The sequence below is a fragment of the Stigmatopora argus genome, chromosome 18, assembly GCF_051989625.1.
Source record: "Stigmatopora argus isolate UIUO_Sarg chromosome 18, RoL_Sarg_1.0, whole genome shotgun sequence".
NCBI lineage: Eukaryota > Metazoa > Chordata > Actinopteri > Syngnathiformes > Syngnathidae > Stigmatopora > Stigmatopora argus.
Genome location: NC_135404.1, coordinates 12,941,274 through 12,954,366, shown reverse-complemented (window position 1 = coordinate 12,954,366; position 13,093 = coordinate 12,941,274). Strand labels below are relative to the sequence as shown.

Here is a 13,093-nt window from a genome sequence, read left to right as displayed (position 1 = left end):
TAACAGGACGGCCAGGTAAGTCACCGTGTGGTGGCATTCTTTGGGTTTAGATGAACAAAGTGGACAGCAGGCGTGTCTGCGCGAGATGCTCGGCCGTCTTCACCTTCGTATTCCGCCCGGGACGAGCTAGTTTGCGCTTGGCTTTTTTTTTTTTTTGCAATCCAAAGTCTCGGAGGGAGCGTTTCGCTCGGGCTAGCTTAGCGCACTTGAGCTAACTCAATTCGGCCGCTCAACTCTTCGACGCGCTACAAAAGTGAGCTAGCGGCTGGCAACAGCTGGAGATAAAGATGGAGATGAAGATGGAGATGGAAATGGAGATGGAAATGAAGATGGAGATGGAGCGGCAGCTCGTCCGGAAGCTCGTCCGAAACGGGGCTCGCTCGAGAGGAATCGCCTGACGAATCCATTTCACTCTCGTGGGACGGATGACTAGAAAAGCTACAACTCAGGTGAATGTGCACCAATTGCTGGCCAACTTCTTCAAGTGAACATTCGAGGTTCTATTTTGAGGGGATTTAGATTTTTCTTGGATCTGAGATGTCCTGACTTTCTCTACTTTCTTTAGCAAGTCATTCAAAATAAAGGCAGCCTCACGTCTAAATAAATCAACCACTTTCACTCACTTCAAAAGAGGTTAACTCATTGGTGATCAATATTTTTGACACGAAACACTTGCGTGAGTTTCCCAAACTTAACAGGACGTGACCCAAAATGGACTGATGGGGTCCCGGAAATACCCCAACATCAACAGGAAGTCACCCAAATCAGTAGGAGGTGGCCCGAAATCTCTGGAAGCGACCCAGATGAGCCCCAAATCATCAGGAAGCCATTGATGAACAGAAAGTGGTTCATAATGTCCATTCGTTTGCCGCTCCCAGGCAAAATGGACGTCTAACACTGTCAATGGTTGTCGATTGGGAAAATAAGTTAAAATGATTGGAATTGCAGCCTCTGGACAGTAAATTTCCCATGCCGTTGATTGCAGATGATTGACATTTAGCTCCTCCAAGTTCCGGCGCCACGGCACTCGGCGACTGTCTGCGGCGCTCTCGTCCAGCGGACGACGACGATGACAACGCCGCACACGAGCAGTCCACGAGCATGGACTTGAAGGTACAAGATTCTTCTTTTTAAGTTGTGATGTTTTTGAAATGCTTTTAGGTAGTGGAATACTTTTCAGCCTGAATTGACATAAAACTATTTGTCAATGGCGTCCAGTTTTAAAAAAACAAGACAATTTGTTCTTCCCCCGGCCAAGATGCACCCAGTTTATTACTAGTAGACATTAGGATCCATTTGCAGGGGCAAGATGACAGCAAACAATATAAAGCAAAGAACATTTGATTGGGAAATCCTCACATTTATACGCATCCAAAAGTAAGCAGTCAAATGATAACCTTTACTAAAACTATATATTATAACGATTGAAACTAAAATGCAACACGTCAATAATATAACACACATTTGAAATGATTGTTTTCATTCTGCGCCCTAGCGGCGAGTGCGAGTATTGCGTGTGGTGGCTGGCCTGTTGGGCGCATGCGCACACGGTCGCTCGTGTGTTTGTCAGCTCAAAGCCGAGCGAGCAGCTAGCCGCCATTTTCTCAGCGTCTCTCCCTAAAAGCGGAGAAAAAGACGAGCGTTCAACGGCCGCTCTGAGCACATTCGAGCCATCGCAAATCGGCGTTTTCGCCGCCAGAGGCTCTCCGCTTGACCCGGCGAGGCCCGGGAGGACTTGTTCGACGGCCTGCTGTTGAAATTGGCCGCGGCGAGGCGAGCGAGGGAGCGAGCAAGCGAGGGAGCGGGCGAACGAAGCAACGAAAGAGCGAGCGAGCGAGCGAGCAAGGTGTAGCTCGGTGATTCGTCCACTGCCTCAATCCGGAACGAAGCCGAGTGGCCCCCGCCAGGCGGGCCCCCGGTGGCATTTTTGGAGCAAATTGATGGCATAGAGGTCCATTCCAGCCGCCTTTTTTTGCCCTTGCCCCCCTCCCAGTCCCCTCCCACCCAAGTGCAGGGAATTGTTAGCCGAATTCCCTCGGATAGAGCAACTCGTCACGTGGTAGGTTCCTCCTTTTTCTTTGTTAGCCGCGGCCGAGCTAGCTCGCGGTGTTTCCTCGTCACTGTCGTCGTCCGCTCTAAGGCTCTACGGGGGCGGCGGTGGTGGTGGTGGAGGTGGCGGCGGTGTTTGCGGTGGGGGGGCGAACGAACGGACGGAAGGACGCCGACGCGACGCCTCGCGTTGCGGCCGCACGTCCGACGTCGGCCCGTTCCGCTTAAGCGTCACGGTGGGTCGTCGAGCGAACGCGGCGTCGCCAAAGCGGAGGGGGCCGCGACGTACGCCGCTTGACAATCCCACCGAAAGCCCGGCGGTGGGTCGGGCTTTGCTTTCGTCGGGTTTGTTGCATCAGCGGCGGGCGGGCGGCGCAGTTAGCCGCGCTAACGTTAGCCACCTCGCTCGATGACATTTCCCCCCGCTCGACTGGCGCCAACGCGAGGGCGTACGTTTAGTAAACAGCAGACAGACATTTTGGACGTTTACACATAGTCGCGTACGCACGCACGGGCTCAACGCTACGAGATGCGCCCTTTTTGGGGCGGGGACGAGGGCGACGGCGGGAGACCACCGTGTTTATGTGCAAAAAGGCAACATTACATAATGGGCTTCGGAAGTCCCAACATGGCGCGGCGCGGAAAGTGCAGCCACCCAAAAAGCGAGCAAGCGAGCGAGGCCGTTCACGTGACGGACGGGAAAGCCGTTCTTCATGTTCGTCACGACCTTTCATGTGCACGCGACGCAGCCCTTTGACACAATAGCGGCAATGTGGAGCAGACGCCATGACGTCATGGGGTCCAAATCCGGCGACTTAGCAACACCTGAAGGAAGCCTGCCTGCCTGCCTTCAATTTTCAAACGACACTCCGATGTGGCCGAAGGCAGACCGTGGTTTTTTTGGGGGGGTGGACTGGAGTGTCGTTTTTGCGTTCCTCCCAAGGACCAACACAACCTGTACTTCACGTTTCCCGCGTCTGTCGCCGGGCCGGGACTTTTATCCACGACCGCAGCTATCTGGCGAAGTTTGGGTCAAGCGTGGGAGGCCCGGAAGGGGATTTGCGCCCAATCGAGCCGGATCGGACGTCCATGAGCGATTCGATGATTTCAATAGGCGACGAAAGCACCAAAGAGTTTTTGACGCCCCTACCGACGTGGCGCCCGCCGTGGCGCCGGGGTCGACGCCCCCTTCAAAGTGTTGATGTTAAAATGAGGTAAAAACTAGTATTATGTCAAGGTCAAATAAGGGCTGCGATTGAATGGCAATCCATTCGCAGTCGAGGCGGTTTGGCGGCAAATGAAGGTTTGTTCGTTCGCTGCCGGGCCTTTTGACCAATTGAGGTAGGGTGGGCCTTGGCCAGAGGAAGACCATGCGGGGAAAATGCGATTTTCCCTGCAAAAAAGTCCACTTCAATTAAGCAACTCGTCGCGTTAATTCCCACCTTCAAAATACATAGAGTAGCGCCGCAAAAGGTATTTTGAGGGTGGCCCGCCCACGCTAATGCTAACGCTTCTGTCCTCTTTCCACAGGCTGTCCTTCGGGGGGGCAGTAAGCGGGGGGCGTGGAGCAGGCCGCCGTGCCCGTCCCTCTGCGCTGCATGGCTGCGATGGCGCCCGCTCTCACCGACGCCCCAGCCGAAGCTCACCACATCCGTTTCAAACTGGCCGCCCCTTCGTCGAGTCTGTCGCCGGGCGGCGGCGGCGGCGAGAACCGCGCCGACTCCGGCGATATCCTGGTCCGTGGCTCGCCCAAGCGCAAAGCGGCCCCCGAAGACACCGAGGCGCAGCAGGAACAGCAGCGGGCGCCTCAGGGCGACTCCCTGGGGAAGCTCCAGCCCCTGGTGGCGTCCTACCTGTGCTCCGACGTGACGCCGGTCCCCCCCGGCAAAGAGTCCATCACGCTGCAAGGGGTCCTCATCAAGCAGTCGGTCCTGAAGAGCCACCGAATCCTGCCCGGCTCGCTGCTCAACGGCGGCGGCGCCGGCGGCGGGGACTTTGTGCTGCGCAAGCGCCAAGCCGCCCAACTTTCGGCCGGCCGGCTGAAAAGACCCGCGAGCGGCGGGCGACCCGTCAACGGCCTCGCCAAGAATCCGCCCGCCGCCGTGTCGGTCAACGGCGACGAGCCTCCCGCCGAGGGATCCCCGGGAGCACTCTCCGACCGGCGGCCGCCGACCATGACGACCGCGGCGGCCACCACGACCGTGACCACCACGACCGCGGCCACGTCGCCCGCGCCCTCCCCGGCCAGTCCCTCCCGCCAGGACCCGGAGAGGCCCGGGGTCCCCCCATCCCGCGCCTCCCCCTGGGAGACTCGGGCGGCGGAGCGCGCCCGCCTCAACGGCTGCCGGCAAGCGGAGATCGAGGGCCGGCTGCGGCGGCTGCGCAAGCGGCTGCAGGTGGTGCAGGCCAAGCAAGTGGAGCGCCACGTCCAGCAGCAGCTGGGCGGCTTCATGGACGTGGCCGCCGGCCGGTTGTCGGCCGGCGGGCGGCGGGAGCGAGAGCGGCCCTCCGCCCCCTGGAGGCGGCAGCCGGCGGGCGAGCGCGACGCCCTGGCCCGCTTCCTCAAGAGCGGCTCGGTGCCGCTGGAGCTGGAGCGCCTGTGCCTCAGCGGCTCGGCCAACCTGCGCTCGGCCGAGAGGGCCTTCGACTCGGACGTGACCGAGAGCAGCTCCGGCGGCGACTCGGACCTGGAGGAGGACCAGCTGAGCCGGGCCGACGTGGACCGCCGCCACGTTAAAATGTGAGTGCCCGAAGCCGCGCCGTTCCATCCCGCGGGGGACGGGCCTCGCGCCCGTCACGTCAAAACGCCAAGCCCGCCACGGGGACGGGGCTCGTCCGGGTGCCGCGTTTATATTATGCTTTCCGGCCGACGTACGCCCCGCCGTGGACGCCGTCGCCGTTTGAAGCGCCAGACCGGGCTAGAAATGAACGTTGACGTGCATCCGTGGGTGCCTGCCAGCGTTTTATGGTATCATCCCTCATCTTGCGCATTACACCATTAGCAAATGTCAAACGGTGATTAAAAAGAAAAATGCGGTACACGGATGTACACAAATTCGCAGACATCTGGACAATTGCAACTGTAATGAAACGGCGGCCAAAACTGTCGCTTCGGCCGTGACCTCGTTATGTCGGGCCGATGCGTGGATTATTGTTATTTTTTTCCATCGTTTGCATTGTTGCTTTGAACGGCTCAACTCAAAATACGTGGCGCTAGCTTTTGTCTTTCGTTGCCTTTGCGCTGCTGATAAAGTTTTCCATTGCGCCCCCGCCCAAACGTGACACCCCCGGCCGGCCTCAATCACACGAGACCGACGGCGGACCCAACGGGCTCCGTCGCCATAACGGGGGCGTAGGTGCGTCGCTCGCCAGTAGCTTCCCGGTGCCATTCCACGACCGGCGTCCTTTGGGCCGGCTTTTGTCACCGAGGCCGCGTGGAGCGCCCGTCAAATTTTGAAACATCTGGCTTCCTAAACACGGAGCCAGCACGCCCGCCTGCCTGCCAGCCTGCCACTCTCAGTCGTTATGTAACAAGCCCTCGCTTCCATTCCCCTCTCTGGCTTTTTATGTAACGACTGGCGCAGTTGTTTCCTGCCCACGCCCATTCAGCGGGTCCTGGGACGCTTTCCGGAAAGGAATATTGGACCGGGCTCGCTGGCGGCTCCAGTCGCTTCAGTCTCGGTGTTGCCACTTATTTTTCTTCCGGGGCTTAGCGGGACCCGTTGATTTTGCTCCAGTGAATTAACAGGCCAGCGGTGCCCTAAAAATGCCCAAATGTCCTCCACCACTATCAAAATCCAGTTTATTCCAGCAGATTTTTTTTAAAATCAAGAAATAAAATGAGAGCAAATTTCCACTGAGCCTTGCTCACGCAAAAACAAATAAGCGCCGTTTCCACATTGGACACTTTGCCAGACTCTCTTGCTGGTTGAGCAACAGCGCTAATCTCAGGACTGGCTAAAAGTCACCGTGTGTTTATCCCGGGAAAAGCTGCTTTGCCTTTTGCCTGACCATCTTTGTTCCGCAGGCCCACGGGTAGTTTTGCGGTCGCGGCGATGATCTCGGTCATCGCTTGGCACGTCGGGCCGAGAGATGAACTTTTTTTCCGTGCCTGGCCTTTGCTCATGGTCATTCTGCCACCCCCTAGTGGCCAGTGTGAAATGTTGACGTAGCGGAATTCCAAATGGAACTTCTATAAGCAGTGTCTTCTTTCCGGGTCCACGTGGCCGCGGGCTAAATTGGCCGGAAGGTCTTGGCACCGTCCGGCCTCCGCCAACAAAGCGCTTGGTGTTTTTCAGCTGGAAACGCGCCGAGAGCCGCTACACCCTGGAGCGGGCGGCCATCATCAGTCACTGGAACTGGCTGCAGGCGCACATCTCCGACCTGGAGTACCGCATCCGCCAGCAGACCGACATCTTCCGCCAGATTCGCGCCAGCAAGGTAGGATCCCCGTCTCGGGGTAGCCGCCGCTCTTATCGGACGAGCCTGGCCTCGCCGGCCTCTGAAAGTCCTTTCCCGTTGGAGCGCAGGGCTCGCTGGAGTTGGGGGGGGTTGGACCTCGAGAAGCCAAGACGGAGCAGGCCGACGCGCAGGTAACCTCCTCCGAAGTTACGACGTGACGAGATTCTAGCGGCGGCGCCGCTTCCAACCTGAAACTAACTCTCCGTGCCGTGTCATTGGCCGCAGGACGCGGGGCCGGAGCACGCCGGCGCCGCCGAACCTTGGAAAGGGCAAAACGGGCAGCCGGTCAACGGCGTCCTCGGCAGGTACGCTCCGGGGGGCGAAGGGCGTTAACGGGCCATCCGTTAACGGGGGAACGGCGTCCCCGTAGGGCGACGGAGAGCGCGGATGGCGCGGCGGCCCGCACGCGCCCGCTGCTCGGCTGGAGGCGACGCAGGCTCGTCCGACCCGACGCCGTGGCCGACCTCCGCGGAAAGGTGAGCTCCTCGGCGGCGCCGCTCGCTCGCTCGCTCTCGTCTCAACCGACCTGGCCCCCCCGACCTTGACAGGCGGTGCGGCGGAGCGGCGGGGCCTGCGGGATCAACCCCGCCTGCGTGATGTGCGGCGGGCGCCCCGTCCCCAGGGAGGACCCCCGCTTCCAGCTGCCCGTCCTGGAGCGGCTGTCCGGACTGGACCCGGGCGTCCACCCCATCCTCTCCTTCCCGGACGGTGGGTGCGGTCGTCTCTCTCTCTCTCTCTCTCTCTGCCGAGCCGGCCCTGCTCCCGGCCGCTTCCCAACGCGTGTACTTGCGCGCAGACGTGGGCGTGGGACTTCGCGTCCAGCAGGCCATGAAGACTTGCTGGAGCGGGCGCTCGCCGGAGAGGAGCAAGCCCCTCAAGAAGTTCTCGCTCAAGCGCAAGCTGTCCTCGTCCAAAGAGAAGCACAAGTTCACCAGCTCGCTCATGGCAGTCCGTGAGTTTGCGCTCCGGCCGCCGCGTGCTCTTATCGGGCCAAACGAGGGCGGGTGGCTGACGGGCGCCCGCCTGCGCTCGCAGGACTGAGCCACTACAAGAACCGGGCCGACAAGTCCGGGACCCCGGAAGGCTGCAAGGCGGAACGACTGTCCGGCGCCGCCCCGCCGCCGGGCCCGTACGACAGGGGCTACGGTCGCAAGCGATCGCGAGAGCACTCGGCGGACGGGAGCGACGGTGAGGAGACCGCGGCGCCGTTTGGCCGGGCGCTCTCCCTTTTAACGCACGCTCCCCGCAGCCTCCCCCAAGTTCTCGGCGGAGTCGGCCGCCTGCCCGCCTCCGTCGTCGTCGTCTGGCCTCCACAGCCCCTTGGCCCGGCTGCCCCCCACCCCGTCGGACGTCCCGCCGGGCACGCTGGTAAGCGCGCCGCCTGCGCTCGTCGACGGGCCGGCCTCTCGGCCCGTCCGCCCCGCTAATTGCGCCGACGTCCTCCAGTTGCAGCCCGTCAGACGGAGGCGGGGCGAAAGCTCTTTCGACATCAACAACATCGTCATTCCCATGTCGGTGGCCGCCACCACCCGAGTGGAGAAGCTGCAATACAAGGAGATCATCACGCCCAGGTAAGACGTCGACCCACCGAGCGAGCGACCCCCAACCTTGACCGAGCTGCCGTGGGGATTATCTGTCCAGCTGGCGAGCCGCGGACGTCGCGCCGCTGCCCGCGCCCGACGACGACGGCCATCCAGAGGTGAGTTTTTTTACCGACCGACCTTGGCCTCGAGATAATGAGAAGTGATTATTCATTAAAACTTGGAAACGCCGATTTGGTTTTCGTATTCAAAAAGTGCGTTGGCCAAAACCAAAAGATTTCAATGTGGATCTGCCCAATGTCAATTTGGCCAGCATGAAAAAACCAACCACATCATGCTTCAATTAGTAGCCGAGGGCTTAACTCGGGCAGGGCTGGCTGGGCAAAAGAACTCGTGGAGGCCGGCCGTTCCATGTGTTACAGCTTTTTGCTCCACAGACAAAGTTGAAGCGAGGGGAAGGGATGTTGGGCTGAAACAAGCAGCACCTGACTGCACTTGTAACATACTAGAGTTGTGGAAAGGAAAGCTTTCCGCTTTGGAGCTTGGAAGGAACCAAAGCACCCCCGCAGTGGTATCATTTGCCCACCCACCCCTGTTAAATGAACGGCTAGCCTTATGGGATGCTACGTCTTGGCGTGTCCGAGCCTTCAATTTCATCAAGGTGCTTTTAAGTGGGTCAAAATGGGCAAAAGTCTGCCCTTTCCACACATCATAAATAGGTCCCAAAAAGTCTTGGACTGCCTTCCACACTCTACACCAGGGGAGGAGGGCAAAGCAGTCCTCGTGGGCCAATGTGGGTGGGGGAGGGGGAGGGGGGAGCTTTTCCTTTTCCCTTTCCAAACCATCCAGCACAGACATAGGTGACAAAATTGAATCAACGAGGGTTGGGCCAACGTGGCTGGGTGGGGGAGGGAGCAGCTTTCCGTTCAAGTCATCCAGCAGCGACCGAGCTGACAAACTTTGAAGCCACGGGGGTTGGGCTGCCAGAAGCACCTGACTGCAATTCCCTGATTGCACTTGTGGGACACTAGTATTGTGGAAAGCTTTCCTCTTAGGAGCTTGGAATGAAAACCTGCACCCCCGCAGCCACTGCAGGCGGGCGGCTATTTGTTTACTTTCTTTAGTTTGTCCAGCCCTCCCCGTTAAATGAATGCCTAGTCTTATCAGATGCTTCTGTCTGTCTAACAATTGAATTTCATCAAGGCGCTCTCCAATGGGTCAAAATGGTCAAAAGTCTGGTCGCTGAGGTTGAAATAAGTCTTGGACCGGCTTTGCCACTCTACACAAGAGGAGGGCAAAGCGGTCCTCGAGGGCTACTGTGGGTGGGGGTAGTAGCTTCCAAGTTCCAAACCACCCACCCAGCACCGACCGACCGACCGACCGACTGAGCTGACTGACAAACTAGAAGCGACGGGGGTTGGGCTGAAACAAGGAGCACCTGACGCCGATCCACTGATTGCACTCGTAGGACACTAGTTTTGTGGAAAGCTTTCCTTTTTACAAGTTGGAACCAAAGCACCCCCACACCCACTGCGGCCCTTTCTTTACTTTGTTTGCTTTGCCCACGCCTGTTAAATTCATGCCCAGTCTTACGGGATGCTACGTCCCCCCCCCCATATATGTCCAACGCTTCAATTTCATCAAGGTGCTTTTAAATGGGACAAAATGGTCAAAAGTCTGCACTTTGATCATCCATGTTTTTAAAATTAAGACCCAAAAAGTCTTCGACTGGTCCTCGAGAGCCTAACGTGGGTGGGTGGGTGCAGTTTTGTGTTCTAAGCCGTCCAGCACGGACACTGACTGAGTTGAAGCAACGGAACGGGGGTTGTGCTGAAACGAGCAGCACCTGATTGCACTTGTAACATACCAGAGTTGTGGAAAGCTTTCCTCTTTACAGCTTGGAATGAAAACCTGCACCCCCACAGCCAATGCGGAGTGGAATAGTTTGCCCACCCACCACTGTCTTAACTCTTCAAGGTCCATCGACAATTAACCTTTGCGTCTGGTTTTCCAGGTGGAGGACTTGTCGGACGCGGCTTTCGTGCAACTCCATCAGCCGTACGAGGACCAGGAGCGCTCCCGCTGGACCTGGATGGCCTTGGCGCCGGCCAAGCGGAGGGGCAGCAGGTGAGTGGCCCGGTCTCCAGCCCCGCCCCGTCCCGCCGGGCTCCGCCGGGCTTCCCCTCACCCGGACCCACTCCCCTCTGGGCCAGGTCGTACAAGTCGGCGGACGGGCGCACCACGCCGCTCTTGTGCGGCACCAACCCCCCGACCCCGCAGCCGGCCTCGCCCGAGCACGACTACGGCCACCTGGCCTCGCCCGTTAGCCCCCCCAGCCCCGACACGCCCTGCTCGCGAGACTGGCACCGCCCGGCGTCCAGCGAGGACACCCGCTGCTCCACGCCCGACTTGGCCTTCGAAGAGAGGGTACGAAGCCGACGCTCGCTCGCGCGCGCCCGTCCGGCCCCACCCCCCGTGGCTATTTTCCAATGGAACTTTTTTGTGGGTCCGCCTCCAGACGGTGGCGCCGTGGGAGCGGCGAAACTTCCCGATGCCCGAAGACCCGGCGCCGGAGCCCGAGCCACGGAGCCCGCCGGCGGGGCGTCGGCGCGACTGGGACGACGGCGAGCCTTCCTGTTGCCACGACGACGAGCGGTCGTGAGCCCGCCCGCCCGACCGACCGACCAATCGATGGCCCGCCAGCGCGAGCGCGCTTCCTGTTGTTTGATATTCAAACACCAGCCTAATTCTTTCACGGTTTTTAGTGAAGACCGCGCGGATTGGCGTCGTGGGCTCAAAGGTGGTGGTGGTGGTGGTGGGGGGTTGGAGGGGGGATGCCATGTCCTAACGCGCTAGCGCACAATGTAGCGGCTCCTCCAAATGTGGCCAAAGGGTGTTTTTCTATCCTTGACTTTGCTTGTAATTCCCGTGTACATTTTAGTGGAGTGACTAATGAGGAAAAAAAAAAAAGGAAGTCAGCGGCTGGGCCCCCCCCATACCCTTGGCCCCACCCCTTGGGCCCCCCCTCCCCCAGCAAACTGGTACATTTCACACCTGAGCAGAGCACTTGTTGACCTGAGTCGCTTTCTTTTTCCATTCCCGACACGTTTGTACGTCGTGTGTTCCAGCGTAACCTTGTGCGTCTTTTGAGCGGCGAAGCGTTCATTCCTACCCGTCGTCGCGGGCGGGCCACGCCTGGCTGGCTCGCCCCGTCCCGTCCGTCGACTCTGACTATGCAAAAGTTAAAGAAAGGAGGGGTTAAAAAAGGGACCCCACCGAGTTTGCTTTTGGCCACAGCACCCCATCACTGTTCTCTCTCTCTCTCCTCTCTCGCTCTCTCTCTCTTCAGTAGTGACGTCACATGTTTATGTACATGTTGGATTGTTGCAGCAGTTCTCACTATTGTTTGCTTTTTGTAAATAGTTCCATTAAAAACATTTATGTTCAGCTCGGAGCACTCTTTCTTGCATTTTTTTTAAACTCATGGTCCGTATGTCCCGACGGGCCATCCGTGTTTTCCCAGCGACATTATTACCACCGGGTGAGCTGTGTCTTGAACTGGCCATCCATCCATCTCTAGTGTCTCACCCTGAAGTCCCTCCCATCCACTTGGATGACACATTCCTTCCACTTGAAAATGTTTGTTTGCCTGTCTACTTGTTTCAAGTGACTGCAGACCAGTGGTGTGCCGTCAGGACCTTCAAGGCCTTCTCTGCTGGCCTAAGAAATATCTGAATCACAGACTGATGTTAATGATATTTTGTCCATGAATACTTATGAAATTATTCCAAATGGTCTGTTAGCTTCCTTTCATTGCTCCCCCCCCCCCCCCTGGTTGCACTGCTTCCAGATGTGTGTTTTCATATTGAAGCATTTAACCAATCACATTTCAGCCATTATTTGTTGCCGCCAGGGTCAGAAATCTGCCTCAAGGCCTTCAGTTCTGCAGACTTTGCTGCATTAAACAAGACTTGCTTTAACCAATCAGAATTTAATTTGGTGACACCAAGGCCTTGTCGCAGGCGTAGGGATACGTCATCACTTTCACCAACTATGATTGGGTAGAGTGGACTAGCCAGAGCTAGCAAGCTGTATCTGTAGTGAGCTGCACAAAGCAAATATATTGTTGTGTTGATTTAATAGCGGTTTTGTCAACCCGCAATGGCTGAAGGGGGAGAAGAAATGGATTTGTTTGCAGATGTACTGTCAAAGCCATTTTCAAGACGGACTTTTCAAGAAAAAAAAGCTGGACATCATTAAGAAGGGTCGGACAACTCCAAAGGAAGCAAGCATGTCACAACCGGGAACGAACATTTTCAGCACTAAATCGAATAAAAACATATGCCAGAAATACGACAGGACGGGCTCGACTTTCAGCATTAGCTTCGATGGCCATAGAAAAGGAGGATGCATATTGTGTACAGGTAAAAATTATTTTTGGTGAGTAAAATATGGCTATATTCCTAAATTATATTTCAATTGTATGAGGTTATTATTGATTATTTTTTATGTGTCGCAGCTGTAGCTGCGGTAGAGGTTTTATAGCCATAAAATAGTTTTTGCTGAAGGTGTTACCAGAAAATGCACGGACCGCCACTGCCAGACGTTTGAAAAAATGGCTTACATCGTGGAGAAAGTGAGAACGGACGGATGAAAATGCCCTCTTTTTTTTTAGTTACATCGCGCAGCCTGGCCCACGCATGTCACGATACCCATCAAGTGAACGGTCTAGGGGCGAGGGCGCTCTCTGCTGGGGAGCTGCGCACTTGCCGACAAGACTCCAAGATAGAAAGAAGTGAGGGGGAGGGGCCAGGCTAGCCAATGGTTTGTCATTTGTCTACAAGCGCAATCAGTGGATTGCAGTCAGGTGCTGCTTGTTTAGGCAGAAGAAAAGCCAGCGCTTCCTTTGCCACGCCTGAGTTCGTTCATCGGGGCTTGGGGCCCTGCACCCTACACTATGTAGTATAACATTTCCCAGCTATCGGCACTGGGGAAAAACCAAAGTGGCCACTCTACTTTAAAAAGAAAGAAAAAAAAAGACG

The 13,093-nt window shown here is 57.3% G+C and overlaps 1 protein-coding gene across 4 annotated transcripts; it reads left to right on the top strand.

Annotated features, from left to right (window-relative positions):
• LOC144092584 (KAT8 regulatory NSL complex subunit 1-like) lies at nt 1–11,505 on the top strand. Of its 4 annotated transcripts, XM_077625520.1 has the most exons (16): nt 1–449; nt 986–1,113; nt 3,580–4,789; nt 6,348–6,489; nt 6,579–6,641; nt 6,736–6,815; nt 6,881–6,986; nt 7,059–7,218; nt 7,307–7,462; nt 7,546–7,698; nt 7,760–7,878; nt 7,957–8,081; nt 8,152–8,209; nt 10,066–10,178; nt 10,265–10,478; nt 10,570–11,505. In XM_077625520.1, exons 3-16 carry the CDS (start codon nt 3,648–3,650, stop codon nt 10,711–10,713), a joined length of 2,775 nt encoding a protein of 924 aa, XP_077481646.1. In that variant the 5' UTR covers nt 1–449; nt 986–1,113; nt 3,580–3,647; the 3' UTR covers nt 10,714–11,505. The 4 variants fall into 4 exon arrangements, with proteins under 4 accessions (XP_077481646.1, XP_077481648.1, XP_077481645.1 ...); XM_077625522.1 differs by lacking the exons at nt 1–449; nt 986–1,113 and adding an exon at nt 1,551–1,951; XM_077625519.1 differs by lacking the exons at nt 1–449; nt 986–1,113 and adding an exon at nt 1,551–2,059.
• Nucleotides 11,506–13,093: the final 1,588 nt, after the last annotated feature.